The sequence below is a fragment of the Triplophysa dalaica genome, chromosome 15 (assembly GCF_015846415.1).
Source record: "Triplophysa dalaica isolate WHDGS20190420 chromosome 15, ASM1584641v1, whole genome shotgun sequence".
Taxonomy (NCBI): domain Eukaryota; kingdom Metazoa; phylum Chordata; class Actinopteri; order Cypriniformes; family Nemacheilidae; genus Triplophysa; species Triplophysa dalaica.
The window spans coordinates 10,542,703-10,569,741 of NC_079556.1; the positions used below are offsets into that span (position 1 = coordinate 10,542,703).

The 27,039-nt window shown below is 37.2% G+C and overlaps 2 protein-coding genes across 2 annotated transcripts in view; one reads left to right on the forward strand and one right to left on the reverse strand.

Annotated features, from left to right (window-relative positions):
* Positions 1 to 16,430, forward strand: part of ldah (lipid droplet associated hydrolase) — a 36,010-nt gene extending 19,580 nt beyond the window's left edge. The window contains exons 5-7 of the mRNA XM_056768838.1: positions 2,192 to 2,432; positions 12,288 to 12,370; positions 14,830 to 16,430. Coding sequence (XP_056624816.1) covers positions 2,192 to 2,432; positions 12,288 to 12,370; positions 14,830 to 15,021 — 516 coding nt within the window. The 3' untranslated portion in view covers positions 15,022 to 16,430. The remainder of the gene's footprint in view (positions 1 to 2,191; positions 2,433 to 12,287; positions 12,371 to 14,829) is intronic.
* A 4,894-nt stretch (positions 16,431 to 21,324) lies between these two features.
* Positions 21,325 to 26,803, reverse strand: gdf7 (growth differentiation factor 7). Its single transcript, XM_056768054.1, has 2 exons — positions 26,485 to 26,803; positions 21,325 to 23,232 (listed from the first exon to the last, which is right to left on the reverse strand). Exons 1-2 carry the CDS (start codon positions 26,801 to 26,803, stop codon positions 22,262 to 22,264), a joined length of 1,290 nt encoding a protein of 429 aa, XP_056624032.1. The 3' UTR covers positions 21,325 to 22,261.
* Between the last annotated feature and the right edge of the window lie 236 nt (positions 26,804 to 27,039).

A 27,039-nucleotide genomic window follows, 5' to 3' on the forward strand; every position in this document is an offset into this window, starting at 1 on the left:
AGCAGTAAGGAAGCTTGTAGAGGTGAAAGCATGCATGTGTGTTTGACTCTGTCCGTCTCCCTGATTAAAGAGCCACTCCCAGAGTCAGATTCTTCTGTGTTCTCTAAAACATTCTTGTAACTGCATCTGGTCAAAAGCATTACTTAGCCCTTGTGCGGTGTTCATATTTTTGTTACTCAGCCAGTGTTTGTGGGTCTAGTGCAGTGTTTCCCAACCCTGGTCCTCAGGGCACGTTTTAGATATCTCCCTATAAAAAACAACTGATTCAACTCATCAATCAGCTGTTTCATTTAGGGAGAGAGCTAAAACATTCTGGAAGGTTTGCCCCGAGGACCAGGGTTGGAAATCACTGGTCTTTTGTACCCGCTGCAGTATTGGGTTTTTAATTCAACACAATCAAACACTTTGTTAAAATAATAAAAAAATGGTTACTGCATCCCAGTAATCTAAATAGAATATATGGTTAATATTTGCACTGTACGTTTGTTAGAACACATTAATGAATTGAAGTGCTCCCCGTTTTTTTGCGCGAACGACACAAGAAACAGAAAACTCACACTTACACACTCTCAAACACTCTCTCACACACACGCACAAAGAAACACACAAAAAACTAACTAAAAAGAGCATAGAAATGAAGAGGACACAATGAAGGTACACAGAACTTACAGTTTCCACAATATTATAAGCCCTGGGTCCAGTGGACCCGAACATCCTGTATGTAATATAAATGTGAAGGGGGGTGTACAGTGTTCGGTCATTGAAAATTTGTCCTGATACGTGTCCTTCACAGAAAATAAGCCATGGCCAATGAGAATGAATTAGAAAAATTAATTAATTGTATGAATTTTCTTTTTATAAAAATGAAAACGGGTCCCTCAGACGCGAACAGCATACAAGGGAAGATCACCTGTTCTGCGCACACTCTCAAAACCGTTATTTGTCTGTTTTGACTCTGGGTTCAAAAGGAAAAATCTTTTTTTTTCTTATTTAAAAAAAAAGTTAAAGAGGCAAGATTGTGTTACCTGTAGATATTAAAGGAGCAATGTGGTGGTTTTAGCGGCTTCTAGTGGTGAGGTTGTGAATTGCAACTAACGGCTCACTCCACCTTTCCTTTTGAAGCACTGCGGTGGCTGACACAAAATTAAGATGTCGTTGCGCTTTCAACCTTTTTTGTTTATTTCACTTGTAATCAACCAACCACATACACTAAAGTGCTTACTACCGCACAGTAGCTTCCTCACAACCACAAACAACACTAGCATTTTTTTGCATTTTGCAAGCCTATAAATCTAGTTTATATGAAAAGTTTTTTTTTTCTTTAAACACCCAACAGAGCACATTCTAATTTCATCTCCATTCTGAAATTCACATAGTTTTTCTTCCAGCTCTCTGGGAGTCTGAGTTTTGGATTGTTCATCCATTTAGATTTTGATTTCTTTTCCATTGACAGCCCTAGATTTTTTTGTTTTCCTCCTCGAGGCCTGTTCAGATGATAAATTCAGCGGCAGCAGAACTTTGCCTGTTCGCCTGTTGCCGGGGCGTGATGAAACCGACGCTCCTTCAGGATTCCAGCACTAGCCGAGTTTGAAGTTTAGCGGTTTGAGACTGAATAGATTACATTTGGCACCGCTGACAAAGAATTGTGCTGGCCATCACATATATTACACGAGAGAATTGAAGATATTGCACTGTTTAGTTTCATTGAAAAATACTTGGCTGGGACTGCAAAGCATTGCTGAGACAGATGAAGCACATCTACTCTGTCATACTCACTGAATGAGTCTAGCTGCCTTCTGCTCAATGGCCAAACAGAGGCAGGTGTTTCCTGTTTCTTGAAGTCTCTCTCTCTCTGTCTCTCTCGCTCTTGTTTTCTCTCCTCCCTTTTCTCCCTCTTTCCTGGTCTCCTATCGATTTCATAACATGGCGGGACTGCACTCATGTCATTTTTCACAGCTTGATAACTCTGATATTAAGATATGTCATTTTTTATGATTAGAATCGCTCTCAGTGCTGTCATAAATATTGTGCTGCGTGTTTCGGGGCGTAACATAGCTTTTCTTGTTTTTATTGCCTGTGGAAGTGTCATTCAGTCTCACCAAAAGAACAAAAAGTTGTGTCCAAAATGGCGAGTGATTTGAGAAAACGGGGATAATTGTTCATTGTGGCCATTTCTATTTGTCATTCTTAGGTTTTGAAGGCCGTGATGCTCTTTCCCACCATCGAGCGCATGGCATGTAGCCCTCAGGGCAAGGTCCTGACCCCTGTGCTCTGTCGACTGCGGTACGCAGTCTATCTGCCCATCTTCCTGCTGTCCCTGCTGCCCGAGAGGCTGAAGGCTGGAATGGCCCGTCTGGCCTTGAGGAATTTATACTCATTGGACACCTACATCGTGCCAGCCACCGTCAGTCTCATCAATGTAGACTGTGCTGGTAAGTTTTCCTTGTGTTCTGGGCTTTACGGTCTCATTTGAAAGGTATCGGGTGATGTAATCTAGTTATGAAAAAGCTAAGAGATGCATCTGGATTATGGGATTCTCTTTGATAATTTGATTGTCAAAATCTTTATGGAATGCAATTGGCCAATAGATTGACGTCTTTCATTCAGGTGGGAAGAACCCACCCACTGAGATGTGGCCTCACTTGCTAGCAAAACATTTCAACCCAAAAGCAAAAGTTATTCATCCACAAACAAAACACCAGAGATGGACTTTGTGAAAACAAGTATGAGAGATGCTTAAAGACAAAGGTGCTTTCAAAAAAAAATGTTGCCATATGACCTCGTTTTGAAATGAAAAACAACCCATATAGAACTTTTTATTTGCAATCCTTTTCCTTTTATTAGAGTATAACTATTTTGCTCTCAAACAATGTTTTTTGATCGGATGACTCCAAATGCTTGATCAAGTCAAGTCTCGTGTCTCATAGAAATTCAAGTGTGATGTTAGATCTCTTTAGGTAATAGTTTTCTACAGTATATGCTGCAGGGTAATTTCCTTTTGTAAAATGCTGTCACAATATTTCGAGTAAGTTTTTATTTTCCTGAAGAGCTGTAGGTATGTGTCAGTTGCATGTCTATGTCACTTGGATCTTGTTCAACCACCTTCAGCTCAGTTACTCTCCGTGATGTTCCTTCTTTGTTCCCATCTCTCTGGATTCTGTTCCAAAGTCCTAATTCTCATTTCAATGAGGTGCGGATGCATTTCAAAAAAAGATCACATACTGGCATCCCTCCAATCTTTAACGTTTCAGATGTGTGTTCTTTCTCCCTTTTTTTTATCGTCCGATAAGAAGTATATCACCACTTCAAAGGTAATTCGGGTGATTTAGTTCAGATATAAAAAGTCGAAGCCAAAGAGATAAAAAAGCAAATCATATTTGAGTGGCAGCCAAGAGAGCAGTGTCTCCCAGTGTTTTGAATAAAGTGTTATTTATCATAAGTCATATTTAATCTCGGGGGCTTTCAGAACACAGACTAATGGTGCAGATGAAGTGTTGTGAGTAGGAGTAATTAAGAGGCCTCTCTAGGACCAGTAACACTGAGTTTCTCTCTAGGTGAAAGGCTGAGTGTTTTCCCTGTCCGTCCTGGGAAGAGAGTGATGGATGTTGTGATGGCCGGAGAGTCTCTGCCAAAGAGGCCTCAGTAGAGCCCAGAGGCATTAGTGTGAGCTCCAGTCTCCATTCACTATGTGAAGAACCACTTCTCTCATTTGCCCTTTCTTTCTCCTTTTCTTTTTATACCATCAGTTCTGCCTTTTTCTATTTTTGTCTGTCTCTGTCTGGTTTCTATATATTGTAGTTTTTATGTTAAATGTACAAACGGAACACCTGATAAAATGTATTTAAACGAATACACCTTAAAGTCCTTTACGTATTTTTAATGTCACTCCAAGCAAATACAATCTACTCTGTGTCATCTTCCAAAGAACAAAGTAATACAAATATTTTTATTACAGTTGCAGTCCCCAAAACTCTTTTATTGAAAAAAAAACCAACTTGCCATTTTTCTAAATTTCATTTCTAGTGTTCTACATAAGACTTAAGGGCAGGTGTTCTTGAAGTCATCTTAGTGATCTTGCCATTAGCATATTAATTCTAAGTTAACTTTTAAAAAAAATTGAGGATCTTTTGACAGAAATCCGATATAATATACATAACTATGTCTCGTATAAATATCTTGCGTAAAGAAAAAAAGAGTTTTATTACCTTAGAATTAACTATTTCTATCTACACACACCGCGGGTCCCCTTACATTGTTTCTACGGTAGCCCTAAATGGACAAACTTCTCTAGAGTGTTTCGTGAATACTCTTCTTTGGCAAAGAAGCTTGAACGTGATGACATCTTAGTTCTGTGTCAGCCACCGTAGTGGGAGGTGTGGAGGTAGCGTTGGTTACAGTTCATAACCTCACCTCTAGATGCCGCTAAATTTCATACACTGGTCCTTTAACAACCTTGGTTTTTTTGGGGGGCGATATTTTTCACAAATAAGACAAATAAATATAGTAACATCATCCATCAACTTTGTCTCATCCATTAAAAAATGTATAAAATCACAGAGGCAAGCTGTTTTAGTGTTTGCCTGCACCCCACCACCTGCCCATTCTTTCTAAAGATTTACTCCTGAAAGACTCTTCTAAACATCCTATTAATCATTAGCACTTCTCGTCTCATGTCAGTTGTGGAGTTTGGTTCTGACATTTTTTTGGAAATGCCAACAAATTTTGTAAAACTTTACAATGAGGAAGTTTCAATACAAAATCTCTTATTATTCATCAGAAAGGCAAGGTGGTCCCGTGTGTACACTAGCGCACGTGTATGCGTGCGTATTGTAGCATTGAGTGCTGGCCCGTGACTCCATACAAAAAGTTGCTCTGACTTTCTGTCTTGCATTACATACATTATTAATGGCGAGTTGACAGACTTAATTAAGAATGCATGTTGCTATTAGCTGGAACTTCTTGGGCACATTTAAGGATTTATTTGCTCAGAAATCCTTTTCCTTGAAACTGAAGATGTTGATATTTTGTTGTTAACTGCATATGGAGCATGCTCTCAATGTCTGTCATGCAGAGATCAATGTTCGAGCATCTAAGAGCGTAAATGTCAATGAGGCATGCCCGCTCTCGGACCTGTTGGAAAAACTGCTATGAAACAGTGTGTAATGGGTTTTATCCTTTCAGTGGACTGCAACAGTCCACTTCACACAGCTTCTGTTTTTACTAACCTGACATCTTATGCCAGTTCTCACGGCTGTTTTTATGATCAAAGAAACGTTCGTGCTTTTCAACCGGGGCTTCTGTTGGCCTAATTTATGAGAATCAGGAGATCTGACCCACCATCTTTGGAGATTCAGTTTGACTTGTTGAACTTCTCTGTCTTTGCTGGTCCAATCAGAATTTGCTTCACCTGGGAGAGTGAGAAACCAGAGCAAGGCGGAAAGTGGTTCCCTTTCCTGTTGGAGCGGAACAAAGCTAACTTCGACCTGATTCTGGAACCTTAAAGATAAACTTATAAATGTACTAACTGGCACCTTTTTTTCATGTACTTTTATTTAGTTTCTCTCGACTTAGGGGCTTGTCCGGAATACAGAACTTTTGTATTGGTAAATTTGGCATGTAGCAACACATCATATTGATCGAGTTGTTGTGATTTGCTATAGTTTTTCCTTATCATACAATAAAAAAAATGTACGGTTATTTTACATGAAACATTTACCCTTAAAAAATTGAAACTGTGAAATCAATTAAATATACTGTTTAAATTGTGTAAATGTACATAAAAAAATTAAGTAAATCTGAATAAATATTTCTAGAATTCAGCAAAAATATTAAGTGTATATAAAAAATACAATTGATAGTTTAAACCTATTTTTCATTAAATAAACTTGTACAATATATATTTATATATACATTTTAGAGAAATGAACTGTTGGATTTTTATTCATTTTTTGAATATGTCCCACTGAAACAATCAGTTAAATTATTAAAAAAAAAACAATGGGATCATCCAGGGGATTCTTATTTGGTACACTTATTTGTCTTGAAAAACATGGTCTTGGCATTGTCGATTAGATATTTGTGACCCTGGATCACAAAACCATTCTTAAGTAGCACGAGAAATATTTTGTAATAGACAAAAATACTTTGTGTGGGTCAAAATTATCGATTTTTCTTTTATGCCAAAAATCATTAGGATATTAAGTAAAGATCATGTTCCATGAAGATATTTTGTAAATTTCCTACCTTAAATATATAAAATCTTTATTTTTGTGAGTGGATGACCTGCTACAGTGCCCCTTATTAACAACTTCAAAGGTGTTTGTCTCAATATTTTGATTTTTTTGCACTCTCAGATTCCCGAGTTTTAAACGGTTGAATCTCAGCCAAATATTGTCCTATTCTAACAACTCATACATCAATAGAAAGTTTATTTATTCAGCTTTTAGATTATGTAAACATATCAATTTCGAAAAATTGACCCATAAGACTGGTTTTGTTGTCCAGGGTCACATTTATGAGATTGAGTGTGATAGCCTTGATTCTCCAAAATGTTTTTCTTAGGTCCATCGGTTTTGCTTGCAGATGTTATCTTTCAAGACTGTGAGGCATTTCTTAAACAAACTAAAATAGAACAATCATCCATCAGCTTCTATATTTTTATGCAACCAGGAGGAGGTAGATCACTATATTAGGAAGGCATTTAGTAACCAATCACAGAAGCAGTGCATATTTGTCATCATGCCACCATGTTTTAAATGAGGATACAACAGAAAGATGCAGTACCCAGAAGTGTGATGTCATCAGCTGTGCCCTGGCGATGTATTACTGTAGCAGATATGCAAACGAAATCTGAAAAGCTTTCACAAGATGTGATGAAGCCCCTTGGAACAAATTCTGAACACAATATCCATTTCTTCAATACACTTATGTAAGCTGTTGTGCTTGTTTTTGGAGGTAGGGTGGAATGTCGGTTTGACATTTATGCTTTGTAGTGACTGTTCTGATTGTCAAATCATGAAAATTAGATGATGTATGGTTTTCATTAGTTTCATTATATTTTCATGTTTAATTTGCTTTTAAATCTCTATTTGAAAACTATTACATAAACTAATAAATAGAGTGCAGGGTTTGATCATGTCAAACATGACATCTCAGATTCCAGATTTTCCACACTTTCTAGAGAGAAAAGCTGCCTGATATTGAAAGTTTCATTTTATGACTCTGTGCCTATGGGCAAATCATTTATATTATTTTATCGTTGTTTTTATTTGATCAAAGGTACACATTCTCTGCAACTCTTGTGTTAGCCCACAGGTCTGTAAAATAGCAAAATAGTTTTGCTGCTACTATTTTAAATATTTTAGTTTTATCATCTTTGAAAAATATTTTGTTGTTTAAAAATGGATTTTGTTTCTGGATTTATATTTACTCATAATTCATGGCAACGGTGGCACAGGTGTCATTCCTCATGCACAGAAACTAAAGCACAAGCCACCCAAAATCTCAAACATCCTGCTCATTAGAAGCATTTTTATTAATGAAACTGTGATGACAGGTGATAATACGAAGTTTGTTTATCATGCAGCTCCCCAAAAATTCTGCTCTCCAAGCTGGCAAGTGAGGTGCAGTGAACCACGGCCACCCACCTAGTGTGCCGTTTAACCGAGGAAAAAACTGTATTGTATTTCAGTTGATGTGCACTTTCGTGTTACGACATTTGTTATTGAATTGGAAAGGGAAAAATAGCCGTCACATTTGTTTAGGACTTTATCATAGAAAAGTATAAAGAGAAGCACATTGTGTGTGTGGTTCGTTCAATTGAGAACTGTATGTGGTGCTTTCTGTGTCTTTATCTGTGGATTTCAGACAGCTGTGTTGTCATGAACGGGACATTTTTGGTGATGTTAATGCAAAATAGCTACTGTACGTGAGGCAAAGATGTGTATTTATGTACTACTATGTACAGTACTAGTATAAAATATTTTCACGACTACTGTGAACACTAACTGTGTTACTACGTGTTGCTTCTGGAAATTTCCCACATTTACTGCTAATGTGTTTGAGGTTAGGTATAGGAGCAAGTAGATGATACTTGTTTGTATTAGAGGTTAGATTTTGTATATCATTAGTAAAATATATCAAATGGTCAAGTTAATTGTAGCTAAGCGTGACCAATCATTTTGAAAGTAACTTTTCTGTTTAGTAATCAAGGGTGCATGTTGTTGTGTATACACAATATTTTCCCCAAATTGTGGCAATTGGAAAAACAAGTGGATTAAAAGATTAAAGAGGCAAATAAGGAAGACATTCAATGTGGAAGACATTCAAAGATTTGTTTTCCTCTTGCAGCTTGAACGGAACAGAATGAAACATTTAAAAGCTTTTGTTTGTGAGGGCTTCATCTGTTTGTATTACCACATAACAAAAAACAAACAAAAACATATTTTCTTTTTTCATTTGACTTTCCTGTTTATTTATTTTAACAGTTTGCATATTTTTTTGTGTTTTCTACAGAAAACCTTTTTTTTGTTATGTCTTTGAAAACAGGTTATTTTAATTTTAAAGTTAGTTATTACTTAGAAATATCGCTTATGGAGGTATTCATTTCCTACTGGACAACGAGACTCAAATACTTAGAATATAGTATTGAGTTTTAGATTAGACCAACTTTCTCGTGTATTTGTTTGTTTTGTTACTGTGCATGTTGTTTTCAGTGCTGTTGATGCATCTAAAGTGCCCCCTTAAAACCTGCATGTCTGCAATATCTGCATGTGTTTGTCTGTTTGCGTCTTGTTTGCGCACGGTAACCCCGTTTCTATCTCTCCGGTCAATTGTTAACTAGCTGCATGTGTGAGGATGTGTAAAATTGACTGGAATGTTGTGCCCTGCCAAACCCCCAGCCTGACACCCCCTGGAGATAAGTGAGATTGAGCAGGGGATGTCTCGCAGATATCTGCCTCTGGACTGGCACACCCGTTTCCCTGTCCAAACTCTCATCTGTGTTCCTCTTCTTTCTCCTCACAGCATTATCTTCTGGTGAACTGTAAATCCATCTCTCAGATTTGTGTTACCTGTAAATACAGCTTACCATTGACATTAAACGTTGCTGCTCTGGAATAACCCTTCTTGTTCACCCCAAAGTGAAAAGCCTTTCATTATTTATTCTCCCTCCTGACATTCAAAACTTGTATGACTTCATTTCTTCTGTGGAATACAAAAGAAGATATTTTGGTTGTGTGTCTATGTAATGGAGGTAAATTGGGGCCAGTGTTGCTTGGTTACCAACTTTTGCAAAATAATATCTAAGAAATTCATGCAGGTTTGCAATCACACGAGGGCGAATAAATGAGAATTTTCAATTTTGCGTGAACTACTGCTTTATATTCAAGTATTTTTATTTCATTTAAATATTTTTTTATTTAATTTAATTTACATAAATCGATATGCACTTATTTAGGTAACTTGAAATTAGTCTAATTTACTTAAAAAAAAAAAAAATATATATATATATATATAAATTCATGAGAAGAATAACCAATAAATAACCATTTAAAAAAATATATTTATTGATAATAATGTGATTCAATCAATGGACCTTATTCACAAGCCTTTGATGACGTGTTCAAAAGTCATCAGCATCGTAAATCCTCAAAAGTTGTATATTTTCTTTTAAATATATGTACGTTTATTACATTATACTTTGTATTGTATTACCTTTGCATCAAATTACAAAAAATAGTTCATGCTAATGCGAGGGAGTTTCTTATACAGCGTCTATGGAAGTCAAAGTCAATTTGACATCAGTCTCTCTTTTGACTGCCATAGACTTTTTTTATTTTGTTGAAAGTTGTGAAAAAGCTTTTTTGTCATTTGAGCAAATGAATGAATGAAAAGCTTTTTATTTAATTTTAAATTTTTATCACAATAAAATAGCAAAAAATATATTTGTGGTAGTCTCCCATTTACCGCTATAGAAGTTTACCCAACTATGACAACTTCTGCTGCTGAGAAACCCCGGAAACATGTAAAAGGTCTTTTGGAGATGGCTATATAATGACCCAGCATTTAAATGAAATGACCCTTTACAGAACCTAACTCTTCTGTTAAACCCTCTGGTTTCAACATCCTCCTAAGTCTACCTCAATGGGTGGAGATGGTATTTGCGATTTGTTTGGTGTATTAAAATTAGATTGCTTGGTGTGTCTTCTACAGTATGTGTTCTTTGGTAAATATTTGTACCTCACTTCAAGATATTTGACCCCTTCCGCACCCCAGTACACATCAAAACGCAAAGGAAGAAGAATTTGTTTTTGCTTGCATATACAGTAGCTTTGCAATAATTTAGAGCCAAACATCAGCCAACTCAAACATTTGAGTCACTTTGATACCATTTGTATGTTTGGCATGATGGAGACATTCTGCCATGTGCTCCTCTTGCTATGAAACATTTCTGTACAGTTGTAATATACCAAGGTTGAGTATTTGTAAAGATTTGCGATTAGGAAGGTTAAATGTTAGTCATACCAAACCCTCTTTCCAACAATCTATATATTTGTTGTGGAAAAGTAACAGCCAAAGTTTTATACTTAAATCCCTTAAATGAAGTATGAACAATATATGAGCATGAAATGCATGTATGAGCAGTAGTGATGCAAGAATCACAAAGTCCGGGAATACCCCTTCTGTAATAGATAAACATTACAAATGAACTTACTAATGAAACATGATGTACTTTACCGCAATATTTTCTTTCCATGCCTTTTCCTTTTTGGAAAAGGGACAAAATATATTACTCAATTTCCACATTTTTATATCAGACTCTATATCTTGTGAAATGTGTTTAGAGTTCTGAATGATGAAGTACACAGAGCTGAAGATTAATATGGTCGAGTCAGGGTGACGGATGTTTGATCAGACCTCACTTCCTCTTCACTCAGTAGAAGCAAGTCAAATGTGTAGTCCCATACACACACACACACTTCTTTCACAGTCCGACGGTCCAGATGAGAAGGATGTTAACATATCTCCTGCTGAATGTACAGTACGGCCCTGGCAGGATCCAGATTAGTCTTTCTGAATAGTTTCCGGGGTCATTGAGTCATTGAGTCTCTTGAGTTTGTGTGTAAAGATGGGTGTGCGTTCCTTTTTGGGGGGGTAGCTAAAATACATCACTCTGAACCATCTAAAAATATAATACTTTTTGTATTTTGATCAAATGTGTTTGAGGAATTTTAATTACGTTATAATGTTTACTTTGCCTGATTATTTATTTTGCATTTGTCTTCTACCCAGATTTCTCTTTAATCCATCCTTTTAATCCAAGTGTTACATTGATAAGCTTAACTGGAAGATTGTGAGTTCATTTGCCGGAAACAAAACATGTTTATAAAATGCTTGAATTGAATAAGGTCGTTTTGGATAAAAACGGTGTAAATGTACAGAAATTCATAAACATTTTACCAGGATTTGTATGTATTTTTTTTTTACAATAATTAGATAAAAGCAACACTGTTGCCCACCCTTAAACCTAACCATCACTGGCATGAAAGTATATTAAACAAACTAAATGAAAGCTTGTGAAATAATACAAAATTTGTAAAATACGAATTGCTGTTGGATTGTGTTGTTTATTTGGTATTTGAATATAGCATGCACCCATTTTTTTATTCTGCTGTCATCACTAAAAAGTCATTTTAAGATGTTTTGAAAGATGAATTGACAAATTGTAATGTCTAATGTGTATACCTCACCAAATGGTTTTAATAAAACTTCTTCATTCCTGACCAAAAAAACCTGTTATGGAATGTAAGATCAAAGTTACTTTTTACTTTCCGGTCCACGTCTCTCTCCTCATATATTTGGCTTTGTCATTTTTTGGAAAGACTGTCCGAGCCAGCCCTTCATTTGAAGAACCAGAGAGAAGCCACATGAAATTCAAATGACACACCTTATTTCAACGCTCGGAGGCTGTGTCTGAAAACAGTGACATCATTTTGCATCATTAAACTGTTAGCCGGATTGTACATTCATAGTAAATGGGAACGAGAACAGATGTAATCCTCCAGATCTGGTTGCTGTTTGTACGAGCGTCGGCCATAGAGCTTGAGGAACAGTTTTGATGTGTATTTTATTTTAGACGCCGTTGTATGTTTAGTCAAGCCGCAGTGGCTGCCGTGTTATGCGTGATGTGTAAATGTTTGCAAAGTTTTGTTTGGGCTACTTTATTTATTTAAGTTTTACATATGTAAACCTCTTCACATCCCATTTTTCTCTCTCTGTCTTTTTAGCTAACGCTATGTATATGGGAAGCCAAGAAATGAGACTTGTTGTAGAGAGAGACAACTCTACCATACGTCAACACCTCAACAAGGTAATGCTTACGTCACAAAATTTGAATTGCGAGAATAAACGTTAACAAATTGCAAAAGTAGGTTTTTGGGAAACAGCATCTTTTGTTTTGGACAGATGGCTAGAGGCTTGTTTGTTTTCATTGAAAAGAACCACTCTACCAAATGACGCACTTTTTCTTAATTTCCTACGTACTAAAGAGGCGAATCAAAGAGACCTCTAAACATGTTTAAAGCAGATGAGACGTACACCGATTCAATCAGAAATTGTTGTCTGTATGTAAATTGCTACATTAGCTGCTGCATGAGTACACAACTTTGGTGAGTGCATAAGTGCATTAGTTTAGGGCATGGGTGTGAAACCCCACATCTGTGGGGCCATAGTCCAGTGTTTGTTGTGTTTTAATCAAATCAAACCTTAGGAGTAGAAGTCATCTAAAAGGAACGTGAAAGACTTACAGCATGACAAGACGCAGGAAGACTGTGAGAATATTCAAGGTTATCACATAACAAAAATTATATTTGAACTTTTCCGAATTAAGTGTATAGAAACAGTTTTACTGATGTGGTCTTTAGGCAGGATTGGAAGGATTTATTCCCTAGAATTATACTGTATGTTATGTGGGTTTGTAAGAAACCTTCAAAACCTTTCTTTCTGTTATAACTATATGATCTTCTACTAGTTTTGACAGAAGTCTGACAGAATCAACCAATAAACTGGGGTGCATAAAAAAATTATGGGTAACACTTTCCTTGAAGCATGCATGTATAATGCATTATAAAAGTAGTTTTTAAGCATTGTAATGCACCTTTTAATGCATTGTTATGTCTTATAAATAAGTATCATTACAGTTAATACATTTAGTTTGGTTATACTTCTATACAACTACATATAATGCATTACAACACACATTATGAAGAATTATAATTCATTTTTCCCTTAACCATTTATAATGCATTATACATACATGGTTCAAGGAAAGAGTTACCAAATGATGTACTGTAATTGTGTGCAGAGGAAACATAACATTCTTAGTAATGAACAATGAATAATAATGAAATAATGAACATATTGTATAAACCTGATGTGTCTTAATGCTGCTAATTTGCCCCAAAATACTGAAACAATACCCCTAGAAAACTGACCACATAGTGCAAGTCTTTACTATATTGACGCCCCCCAAACCACCCTTCCTTTTTCACAATGAAAGCATGCTTAGAAGAATCCACCCTGAGTGCATGTGTCCTTTTCAATACCCTGGTGTGATGCAAACCAGAGACTGCGTCTACATGCAGAGGGTGGAGGGCTGGATTGCTGATACCTGATGGACTGTATCTGTCATCAGTTAAAAAGGTGAAATCCTCTGTTACTTTAAGGAATCACTTATTTAAAGTCTTTAAGTCTCCGATTACGTCTACACTCTGCTGACTTCGACTACTGCTAGAAGTTTCTCCAAACGTCACTTTGAATGTTTTCCGCAGATTTGCTTCGCAAATCTTAGCATCCCACCCAAAATCTAGGAAAGGAAGGAAACTCTTTTATTTTCTAACCGCGTCAGATTATGCTCTCTTCTTTCGTATCTGCGCGGTTCGGTTCTCCTGCCAATAGCGACGCTAGAATAATTTTCTTCGGAAAGAACTGAAGGTGAAGACAGGAGGTCATACGTTTATACCCCTCTCCACATTAAACCGCATGCATCTGACTCCTCTCTAGATTTATGGGCTGTGGTGAAATCGATCAGGCCGACAGATGTAGAACCCATCACGATTAACTGGCACAGTCTGCAAAGGCCAAGCATTATGCAGTTTGTCAGAGAAATCATGCAAAGCAGTTGACAAGAGAATATGATCTTTCTATTGTGTACAGCTTTAGAGGTCTAGCCGATTAATAGCCCTTAGACATCGACACGGTGGGTTTTTCTATTCGTCTTGATGTTATTGGCTTCGTTCAGCGGAGGTTACGGCTGCCGAACTGTAGGAAATACCCTTCAAGTGTCCACAATGGTGTCCGAGGGGAGATGATGGACATGGAAGTGTTGATGTCAGCCGTTCTTACATTTTGTTTTATTCAAAAAGAATCTTGATGGTTTTCCCACTTGGGTTTTGTGTTTGAAGTTGGTATGTCTTTGTTTTGTAATTTTACATATTCTGCTTTATAGATTTATGGCATATCTTTACTTTTTCGGTTTTATTTTATAAACTGATTGACAGGCCTGGAAATTCTCTTTCGCAAAGAAAATAATCATTTTAGAGCTTTCGTTGACAGACAATAACAAACTGTTGCTTCTGACCTGCTTAGCGATATGAAGTGTGCCTTACCAAACTGTCTTTATAATGATTGATGGATTTTTCATCAGTGACACTTGAGAACACAATGTTAGAAAAACCCAAAAGAGGTGAAACGTGAAGAAGTCGCTTAGTTTGACATCAAATGCATCTACATCTCAGGGATTTTCTACTAACTTGTTTTTTTCTCCGTCAGCTTATTTTTTACTATGGGGCTACGGACCACTGGTGCCCTGTGCAGTACTACCATGATATCAGTAGGGACTTCCCCGGAGGTGACATTCGTCTGTGTGAGAGAGGCATCCGTCACGCATTTGTGCTGGATGCAGGAGAAGAGGTGGCTAACATGACAGCAGAATGGATCTGTGGCGATCTCAGGACGCTTTGACTAGCAGAATAACAGCCTTCCAATGCAGTTTTATGGATGGCAGAAAGGAGATGACCACAGATCATACAAAGGCTGTTAATTGGGTTTTTCGATTTACTCTCAGAATATAAAATTGGACTAATTTTGGTACAGTTAATTTGTATGGTCAAATGTAAAAATGTTATTGCACAACCATGTTGTGTATTTCCTTTATTTTTGAAAAAAAAAAGAGAATTTTAAAGAGCAGTTTCAGTTGTCTGTCCAGTGGACATTGTAATTATTTATTTGTGATGGTTTCAAGCCTGAAGAGGTTATAGTTGAACAGGAAACGCATGTTATAATTAAAAAATATATATTGTAGTTATATAGCCGTAGAAAAAAATAAGAGACCATTGCAAATTTGTCCATTCTAGTCCACTAAATTTAAAAAATATTACTGTTGTGTTGCTTAAAAGTGAATATGAACTTTGTTTTCTTTGCCCTATTTGAGGTCATTTATTTGTCCTGTTTCTCCAGATTAAAATTTCTGCAAATAAATACAAATAGTAACAATATTTGTATTTAAAATTTGTGATGAATTTCGTTAGTAGTTCACAGAATGAAATAAAAATGATGGTTTTGACTAAACACAACAGTGAATTCAGAAACATAGCAAATCCTTTTCAGATGGTCTCTTAATTTTCTCCACAGCTGTATGTTTTAGATTTCAGATTCTTATTTACGACAATAGCCATTATTGTAAATGTATAATGTGTAATATGAATACATGATCAGGGGAAGGAATAAATAAAGAGGGATAAATAAAAAACATAATGCAATCCATTCCAGGTCAGCAGGTAAAAAAAGAAAAAGAAATTTACCTTGATATTTGTTGTTACATTCATTTGTTGATACAATAATAAAGGTAATTTCATTAAAAAGGAAAAGGGGTATGGACGATTGATGGATATATAAAGGAAATAGCTTCTGGTGTTTATTGCTGTACCATTTTACATTGCCCTTGCAAGATATTTTTGCTTTTCAGTAAAATGTGTAACAAAGTCTAACATGTCATTTAATTTCTATTTATAAAAAATGTGTTAATGTTACAGGAAACCAGGAAATGCCTGTACTAGCAAGGCAGCGACCTGGAACCTTCAAGAACCCCAAAATGATGAATTTTAATGCATCTCACTCTGTACCCTGGTTTAAGGCATGGAAGTTATGTATATTTGCAGCTGTCTCCATATGAATGAACCTGAACATTAAATCTGTCACTCGTGAACGGATCGTTTTAATTTTCCAGACGGCATCACAGGGACTCTGGAATAGTCTCAAGCTGCTATTCTCTTAGCTTGAGATCCATTCAGATTCTTTAGGCCCCAACTTGGCTGTAGACACATCCCAAGAGTTTGTTAAATGGTAAATGAAGGAGCCAAAGCAGGACCCCTTGAAAACCCGGGCTTATTCTCTCCTTGTATGGTTTCTTGGGGGTTACCAGATTAATTTTTATGTCTATTATACTATCCAGTTCTCAGACAAGCTTGCTCAATATAATTAAACAGCAAAACTCTCAATTTGTAATCTTTGACACTCAAAGTGTCTGGTTTTAACAATAGCATTTATAAAAGCTGTCATAAGACTTTGAATTCAACACTTTATTTTCCAGAATTTAAATTGAACTTAATACAGTGCTAAGACACGACACGGTTCCTCCACACTAACTTAGTTTGGGTGATTTGAAATCTTCTCATCACCGAGATGGCCTGTAGGTGGGACGCTTCGGTGATGATTGACGCATCTTGTTCCCGAGTGGCTCTGTAAATATTTCCAGCTGATCCGGTTCGCCTTTCCCTGTCGGAGCTGGGACTCTCCATGTAAGCCCGGGTCTCTTTAATCTTTCTTTCCAGACTTCTCAAAAAGAATGACAAAGCCCCTTAATTTGCTTATCCTTGATTTAAACCAGGAGGCTGGGCTAGTTCATAGGAGGAAATGGAGTAATCCTGCCCGGGTGGATTGAATTGTGGCAAAGCAAACAAGCTTTACTGTTTTACGTCTCCAGAGTGGTTTGGGTTCTCTTGTGGTGATATAGAATCATTCCAGAGATATTCTGCTATTTTCCTGCCAAATATCATCTGCAATAGATCATGTTCTTTTTTCCCCTGGTCTTTATGTTTTGACGTTGCAAAAGTTGTTCTGTTTCCTGTTCCCTCCACAGATTTGTGCCAACCTGATATTAAACCGATCAGAGCAATTCAGATTTGAGTAGTAATAAGTTGTTTCAACTATGTTTAGACTTATTAGTGGTGTTGTGAGATATACAAAAGTAGTTTTAACTTCTTTTAAAGCTCATTGTTCTGTTATAGCAACAAGAGTACCTATCTCCGAACCATATATATATTCCAGGTCCCACATTCCCATTCAATGACACAAAACTGTGAGTGTAAGAAAAGCAAACAGTGCTGCATCCCATCCCACAAGCTGCTCTCAGGGGGGTATTGAACATGTTTTGCAGGTTGTGTAACTCACAGAGAGCCAAAATTGTCCCCCGTACTGGCCCATCATTGCTATTGATTCTGTTTAAGTGAATCAGATGTGTTTACACAGTATTTACATTAAAATCAGAGTGCAATGTATTGACTAGCGGCTATAGTCTTTTTGTGTGTAATAGTTATAAATTATGTCAGTTCTAACAAACCTTGGCTGACTTCTAGTTCTTTGTTAAACAGAAAATGCCCGAATGTTTAGAAAAGATTGACTTGAAACTGCGAAAATTAAACGGTAGTCGTATGCTTTATGATCACTTAAACTGCAACCCAACTATAGTTCCATAAACATTTGCAATAACTTTATCAATACAGTAAAAACAAAAAGATATATAGTATTCAAATAAAATAAAGTATTTAAGTTTGTTTAATAAAAGATTACTGAGACTGTGTATTGCATTGACATTTGGGAAAAGATTGTCTATTAAAACAAATATATATTGTATCTTGATTGTATATCAGAAATGAAGGTATATTTACCCAAAAATGAAAATTCTGTCGCCATTTACTCACCCTCAAGTTGTTCCAAACCTACATGAATCTCTTTTAAAAAAAGATATGTGGAAGAACTTTATGAATTTTCAGTTCTGGATCATTATTGACTACCTTTCAATAGTAGTCAATAATGTTCTAGAACTGAAAACTGCTCAAATTCTTCCAAATATCTTTCTCTGTGTTCATCAGAATAAAGAAATGTATATAGATTTGGAACAACTTGAGGGTGAGAAAATGACTTAACTGGGTGAACTATTCTTTTAACACTACTATTTCCCAAAAAAAAACAAGAACATATTTAGATGACAGCACTGGACTCATGTCATGCTCATCTCTCTATTAAGATCCTAGTCCTAAATTAGGTTTTATTTGGGCCACTATGGCTTTCAGGAAAATAACCCTTTTTCAAATGTCATAATCTGCAACATGATTTAATAAAAACGAAATGCACTGTTTTAAAAGAACTCTCCTTTCTTAAAGAAAAATCGTATCCCCTCTTGTCACGGACTCCAGGCGGTTGTTCAAATATTTGGGGGTCAGTGCTGATTTAAAATCACCCTTGAAAAAATGTACTTGGTGAGGGGCCACCAACTGTCCCTAATAATTGTTTGATATAGTGTGTATTACCATGGTATCTGTAGTAGACTCAACAAAGGAAATATTAGTAACTTCAGAAGAGTTAGCCTATCCATCAAAACTAGATTAACAGACACCATAAACATCTTTGAATAAGTTATTTCTCTTACTCCTTTTTAAATATTGGAGGAATTGTAATAAAAGTGACTGATGATCCAGCTCATCCACTTGGTCTTGCATCATAACCTTCCCTGGACATGTGCATAATAGCACAGAGTCTTTCGTTTTGAAAAGAACGCTGAACACAAATTATGTGTTTCCCGGAGGGCAGTGCACAATGCCACGCGGGACCCCCGCCAGCACCGGACAAAACCTTACCCCACTCTGTTGTGTGGAATGCAGAATCACCTGGAATCTTACTAAATACTTGCTGGCAAAAAAATGAGACAAAATACAAACCCAATAATGATTCTGAAACCGTGGGTGAGTCAGACAGTCACCGAGGGTTCACTTTCATGTGAACGTCTGGGAAAGATGATTTGCTGTAGTGCTTTTTTCCATTAACACTTTTTTTTTAATAAAATACATTTTACAAAAAATAAAGATCCAAAGTGTGTTTACTTCAAATTTATATTTATGTTTTTATACATTTTAACATACACTAATAAACAATATGTCCAAAAAAAGAAAGCAATTTATTGCTGTTTACATATAATTTACAATTTAATTATGTACATTTCCTTATCTAACACATACATACACAGTGCATTTACAAAAAACGTCGATAACAAAACATTTCCTTCGGTTTTGCAAAGCCATTATTTTCTGTTCCCTTCGTATACGCAGCACGATAAATATAAAAACTAAATCGATTAAATGAACAAGAGCACTTGGGCATGTGTACAAATATTTGACACATTTTCAAGTCCTTTGCTCTAATAAAAAAACAGTCACTGCTTTTTGTTCCATCCTACCTGTTTCCCCTAGTGTTTTTTTTAGCAACAATTTATATTTACCATCTCTTATAAAATAAAGTAAAACAGATGTATGTATGAACTTAACATTGCTTAGCACTGATCAGCATTCAAGGGGTGCCAAAGCGCTCTACTGAACCATGACGATCCTGCAGGTTTTTTATTCATTTTTCTAAGCGCACTTGGCACGCGGAATTGAAACCTTTAGTAAATGTCTCCTAAGGCTCTTTACTTTAGTCAAACAGTGAGACACAACTGTGGTAACTCAAGCAGCGCTTAAGCTGATAACCTCCAGACCTCCAAACAACAAAAGGGTTGACGGTACTATTGAAACCTCTTCATCCCCTGAATGAAGTGTAAAATGTACAACGATGGCGTCCTGAAATGTTATTCCCTCCCGTGGTTAGGTGCGGTTACATATATGATCGTATAAGTCGATATAAGAAATTCTAAAAGGCTGCTTTTGAAATCAATCAGATTGTTTGGAGAAACTGCCTTCAGAGGAATTCGATTAGAAGAGCAGGCACATAAGGTTGAAACCATTTACAAAGAAAGTACATAGAGAGCTCGAGTGAGATATTGCTTGAACTGTTTTTGCCCGGCCAAATGAAACTCATTTGTTTTCAAAGGTTTGAAATAGACAGTCGCATTTCATTGCGCTTTATCTTACTTTGGCTACATCTTTTCAAACAGTCCAACGCAGACTGCCGAAGACATTTTCGTCTCAGAACAAAAGGGAACAGCTGCTTTAGCAAGCATGTGTAGTTTGTTGCAATGAAGTTGTGCATTGTGCATTGTTTGCAAAATGCAATTAATTCATTTTTACTGTACAAATAGAAATGGTCTACGTTGAGTATCGAAAAACCAACATTATATGTATGAAATGAATGGCGATTGCAGAAACATAAGGGATGCATGAACTGTTTCTTTACACAACTATGAGCTTTCTACAAATATGTAACTAATTTCAGCAGAAGTATGAAACGCATGCAAATCGACAATCACGACAGAAAAACCGCGCAGTACATTTCATCCAGTGATGAAAAGATTTTGTGCCATCACGCTTTTCTGCGGCACAGATACTTCGTTCTGGTTTGTTTAGCTGTGGTCCGTTGATTTAGGAATGCAACTTTCACAATGCCACCATAGACAATATGGTTAATCATAATTCTCGTAGTCTGAGACCCAATTTGATTTAAATGGAATTACCATGGAGAAATGTCATAATAGAAAGAAACAATTGCTGTTATGAATTAAAGATCCGTTCTGCATTTCTTCATAGAGGGAAACAGTATTTTACATAAACAATAAGCAGGAAAATATTTTGGCCTGACACTGATAGTACATCTTACTAAAAGTAAGAGTTCACACAAAAATGGAAATTCCACCATCATTTACTCACCTTCTTGTCATTTCATACCTGTATGACTTTCTATCTTCTGCAAAACACAAAATAATATATTTTGAAGAATGTTGGTAACCGAACAGCGACGACACCCATTTTGTGTCCCATTAAGTAGATGTGAAAGGGTGCCAGCACTGTTCACTTTCCAACTTTCTTCAAATGATCTTCTTTTGTGTTCTGCATAAGAAAGAAAGTCACACAAGTTTGAAGTGACAAAAGGGTGAGTAAGCGATGACAGTATTTTCATTTTTGTGTGAACTCTCCCTTAAAGGGAGGAAAGCAAGATTTAAAAAAAAATAAACCAGCTGAAATAATAAACCCTTGTAGGTGAACAAAGGTCTTCGTGAAGCCAAATCTGGTGTCAAAAATGAAACAATCATTGTGATTTGGGCTCCAATACACCTCTCACAGAATAAGGTCAGAGGTCACGCCATGAAATGATGTCATTCATCTTTCACACAATGCATATGCTACACTGCACACTAATCCTAAATTTGGTGTCATCAAGATATGTTTGCGTAAAACATTAATTTTTCCCGTCCCCATAACCCAGATTAATTTCAGTTGTTTTATAAAATAATGTGTAAAGATTTATTTGATTTTCCTGTTTGTGCTGTCAGAACACTGCCAGATTTGAACTCTAGAGAGCATCAGGTGTTGGTGGGTTATCTTATCTTGATATTAAATTCAGATCTGTCACGTTTAATAAATCACTATAACTCTCTCTTCATTCTAAAAACACCTACAACTCTGAAAGGAAACCCATATTGTGTATTTAGAAATTTTGTATGGTTTTAAGAGCGGAATTTCACTCAGTCAAAGTCTTATTTGATTAAGGCAATGGGATATTTTTGGCTCCTCATAGAAAATGTTCATTCAACCTTTTTTATTATGAATGCTGTCATTCGAAGCACTATTATGGATATATATTTTATGTTATGTATTAAAGTTGTGTGCCATTTTTGACAGATATTGAGACTCCTCAAGTCTAAACTGGGCCATAGAGTTCTGTCTTTTGTCAAATTTTTTGTTATTTATTTGGTGTTTGGGCTCCAGTAAACAGCCATTCGACACATGCTCTGGTTCGCTTCTGAAACTCTGTTTTCTGTTCACAAACGTATCACTCTTTAAACATTTACACACTTGTCAACACATTTACACACTCTCCCTCTCCCAAAATAGGCATTCTGACTCAGTCCGTCTCGCCCACAATGCTGTGCTCGGCCACTTCAAGCGAGTCAGCTCTCCGATAACGTCCAGGGGTATACCACCCCTCACTCACACTGCTACCTGCACCCACAGCTCTCCACCACCATGTCCTCATACTGTTTATAAACAACGTTATTTCCAGAGTCGATGTACAGGATGCTAATCGGACTGAGTTTGGAAGGAACGCAACAGCTGGGAGGAGTGGACTCCGGGTCCATGGAGTTCATAAGCGTCTGGATAATAGCGTGGTTGGTCGGCTCCAAGTGTGAGCGCAGCGGAAAGTCGCACAAGCCCTCACAGTGATACGCTTCATAATCCAGCGGTGCGATAATCCAGTCATCCCACCCCAGTTCTTTGAAGTTAACGTGAAGCGGTTTCCTGCTGCAACGTGTTCTCCTCCTGCCACCTCCTTTTCCGCCACCGCTTGGACCTCCGCCACCTGCTCCGCTAAAGCGTCCTGACAGCACCGTCCTCCTCCTCCTTCGATGTCTGGGGTGACCCTCTTTCATACTATGGACGGGTGAAGGATTAGAAAACTGATGACTTTTCATGACCCTGATCTTTTCACGAATCTCCCTAAAGAGGTTCTCCTTCCTACGCGCCCGGGAAAAGGCCACCAGCAGGGCTCTTTCGTTGGTCTGCGGATCCTTGTGGCCGAGACCGAGCAGAACGGGCTGCACCGCTGCGTTATTTGAATCTGAAACAGCTGTTATGCTAAAGCGCAAGAGCCTGCTATCTTTTGTTTTCCTGTGCAACCTGAGGTGCGTCTTCACGCTCGCACCAATGTCAAACACATCCCACGTGGCTGAAGTGGTATCCAGGAGATCAATGGTCCTGGAGGTAAGGAGCACAGGCTGCTGAGAAGATCGGGAGAGGGAGCAGGTGTGAAGAAGCAATCGGTACACGTTCCCACCATTGGAGAGTAAATTTAAGATGTCAGGTGGTGGTCTCCTCAGAACTCGCAACTCCACCTCCATCAGTTCATCTGCTCGGGACAGGCCAGAGAGGTCAAATGTGTACTGCTGCTGGAACTTCAGAGTTGGGTCATCTAAAAGGAAATAAAAATAGAAGTGGATCAAACATACAAACATTTGGGTGGGCCCCTTAGTAGGAACACAGCGTTGTTAGTAGTAGTCAACTGATACTGTTTTTATAAAATGACTGGTGCCAAAACTGGTGTGTAAAGCAATGCAATGCAAACATGTTTGCTAAAATTAAACTATTTACTAAAAACTAAAAACTAAAAAAATCCAACTTTACGTACAATTAACATCTTCACTTATTTTTCAATTATATTGTAAAAGATGCATTTAAATTTTTACATTCATGTTGCATAGTTGTGCTTGGAGTGTAAACTGAAGCCCAGCGTTGAGAATTTAAGGAGGCTTGGTAAAATGTATCACACAAAACATAATATTTATACAGCCGCATAAAAAATGAAGAGACCATTTGAAATGTATTTTTGTTTTCCTGAATTTACTATTTATAGGTATGTGTTTAGGTAACATTTTAAATTTTTCTTCATTCTGTGAACTGCTAATATTTTTTCCCAAATTTCAAATAAAAATATTGTTTTACATATCAGCTGTATTTTCTCAGACCTCAAATAGGCCGAGTGCAAAGAAAACAAGTTATTATTCACCTTTGAGTAACACAATAGTAATATATGCTCAAAAGATATTTTTTTATGTAATACCCTCGATTTTTATCGTACTTTTCATGCGTCATGTCATACTGTCAGTCTTTCACATTGCTGTTGGATGACTTCTTGTCACTCCTGACGTTTGATTTTGCCACATTACATCTATAAATGCTGATAAAATGAAAATTTGTAATGGTTCTTAGTTTTTCTGCAGCTGAATATATTAGGCATTTGATGGTTTTTCCATTTTCTACAAATTATATTTTGATGGTCTAATTTAACCTGAGGTAGCATTAAAAGCAAATATTGAACCAATATGTCTGCCCAGACATCATCTTTGGCCACTACTGTATAAAATGTGCTTTTTCCCAACAAGATGGTAGATTCTAGATTAATAATGAACACTTCTGTTTATCTCAAAATGATCAAATTAATTATGAAACACACACACAATATTCAGGTTCATAGACGATCCTTTAAATCGCATATTTGGTCTCCCCCAGTCCTGAATATTTGGTTACATCATGTTCTAATGGCTTTTTGTCAAAAATGCCATATACAAATTGTCAGTCCATCTACTCGATGAGAATAACATTCTGAGCCCTAAATGATTTCTCCAAACGCAAGGCGCAGCACTCTCACGGAGACCAGGTGGAGAGCATTTGGCTGACATGTTGGACTTCCTCAGCCCTTGGCAGCATCTGCTAATTACACTGATTGAGTGAGAAGAAGGTTTGGCAGGACATTGGATAAATGCTTGAGAACCCCCCTGGACCCCCATGCTAAGCTTGTCCTCGAGAAAAGGTAGTAAATTAAAAATGTGGGTGGCTTATAAACATAACTGTTAGGTATTATTCAAGGGGTTGTGAACCTCAGCATTCTGTGGCCACCATGCACTTGATTTGGCCTTTTCTTCTCCAGAGAGCCAAATCTCACATAACATTTGAGGTTTGAATGCCGTTTCCATTCCTTTGTTTAAAGTGAGAAATTGGCCCAAAGCACACAGCCAATACTTGGTCCTATCCGTGACTGAGATGATGCAGAAGAAATCTTTTTTAAGAGAGACCAGACTTTGAACTCGGAGTAAAACAAGCTTCCATGCTGACATCTTGACATCCTGCTAAAAATGGAACTCGGAGTACCATGCAACCTGATACACAGACCACAGTTTCATGGGTTAAACATGAAGAGGATTCTTCCGATATGAGCTGGCTTCACAAAATCCCAAGGCCAGATCGGGACATATCATGTTGACTGTATAATTTGAGAAAGACCTTATGAAAAATAGTAATTGCAAACAGTTTGAAATCTACCAATTTTCCAAAATTTGCGAACACTTGCTTCACCTGCCCACCCGAATGCATGAAAGAAACATACAAAAGAACTGCTTCAAACACAGATTTTTTTTTTCGTAATAAAAATGGCGTTGTAAAAGATCAAATGAAAGAAGTTTTGCAGTGAATCATCTTCCACGCCAGCCAGCAATACAATGACATAACCTTAAAATTGAGCTATAGTCAAGGATTCAGGTTCAAGTGCAAGGGCTTACTACTGAGTTTGCTCTCAAACGTTTTTGGTATCAGACAATGTAGGTGAACATTTTGTGCTTGTACTTTTTCGAGTGACTAAGATATACTTCACATAAAGACCTGACATGATCAAATCCCTGCACTCTTCACATGAAGAAAATCTCCATCTTCAGATGGTCAAGTCAGTAAGGCCATGAAGACTCCATGCAAATCTTTGAAATATAACCTTAGGTTTCTTATTATTATTCTTAGGATGTGCCCTCACGTAACTGGCCTTTCAGTGTATCAATGTCACATCGACTCTTCTCAATTGAACGATTTATTTAGAAACATAAAAAAACTCGCAAAGGTGTTTTACGCATATCTTTCATTCATAGTTTTGGTTTGGCGGTGAACTGACACGGTGCATTTCGCAAATTCTGAATTTTACGTGACAATCTTTATTTGAACATGAGTTTTACATTAAAATGTTTCTCTATCTTTATCAGCAACACCTGGTCGGGGGAGCGCGTGCTCTGTTTTAGAGACTCTAGCTTAAGGTGCTGGTGAGGTTTATTTGTCACAGATGTTGGGAATTTGAGACATTTGACTTCATATTTCACATGCGCTATTTTACGCACTTTAAAAATATATATAAATATACATTATCGGGAGTCCATGAGTCCAAACAAACAAGACTAGTAAACACCACAAGACCTCTTTAATAATCTCTAAATTATACGTGTTTTAAGGTTAACTTGTTCGTATAAGTGGAGAGAATTGGAGTGGACATTTACTTTGTAAATGTTTACTGTTATGTTTACATGTCAGTACGATAATAAAGAGCGGCCGTGTAGTCAAAATAAATAGACATTAATATTAATTATTACAAAAAATTACGCTTTAATAATACTACTAGGATCAGTAATAAGGCACACCGAGATTATTCATTTTTGCTGTCTAAATACATTATACAAAGTTCTATTGCTATCTATTACAGCAAAATGCGCATTGTGCCACTCGTTATAAAGTAAAATGTAAGATGCCAGTATCAGAATACCATGTGATCGAGGTCAATTTAAAGGTATAAAAATCCGTACCATTGGTCAATAAGGCATTAGACATCATACAACCCATCATTCCAACCCACCTTGGCCCTGGTCAACGAAGCTGGTCACTGTATTGGCATATCTTCTGGAGCGCAATAGACTGCTGTTCGTTCCCCGTCTGTCCAGCTCTGACAGAGTCCTGTACAGAGAGATCATGTAAGATGGGACATGAACAGATGTTGAGTCGTTCCGGAAGATCGCGCTGCTTTCCCCTGGACTGCGCGCATCCAGATGTGAGCGGAGCCCGTTATCAGGCGCGCCGGAGGGGTACTGCACCGATCCCAGTACCACTGCCTCAAGAACATTCCCAAAGCAAAAAGAAAACCATAGGAAGGGAGCGGCAGTCTTCTTGGGAGTCATTTTCAGTGGTCTCTGGCCGAAAATGGAAAAGTTGGATGGATTTGATGACTTTGGAAACTCCCCTTTGCTCTTTAGATAGTGTTAATATCTTGAATGTGAGTAACACTGGCTCGTGGGAATGAAAGCCTGTTGCACGGTGTGCAAACTGCGCCCCCAACGGCAACAAGAAAAACACGCTCAAATGTGTAGCATTTGACGCTCATTTGTTACCAATGTGGAACAGCAGTGGCAGTAGG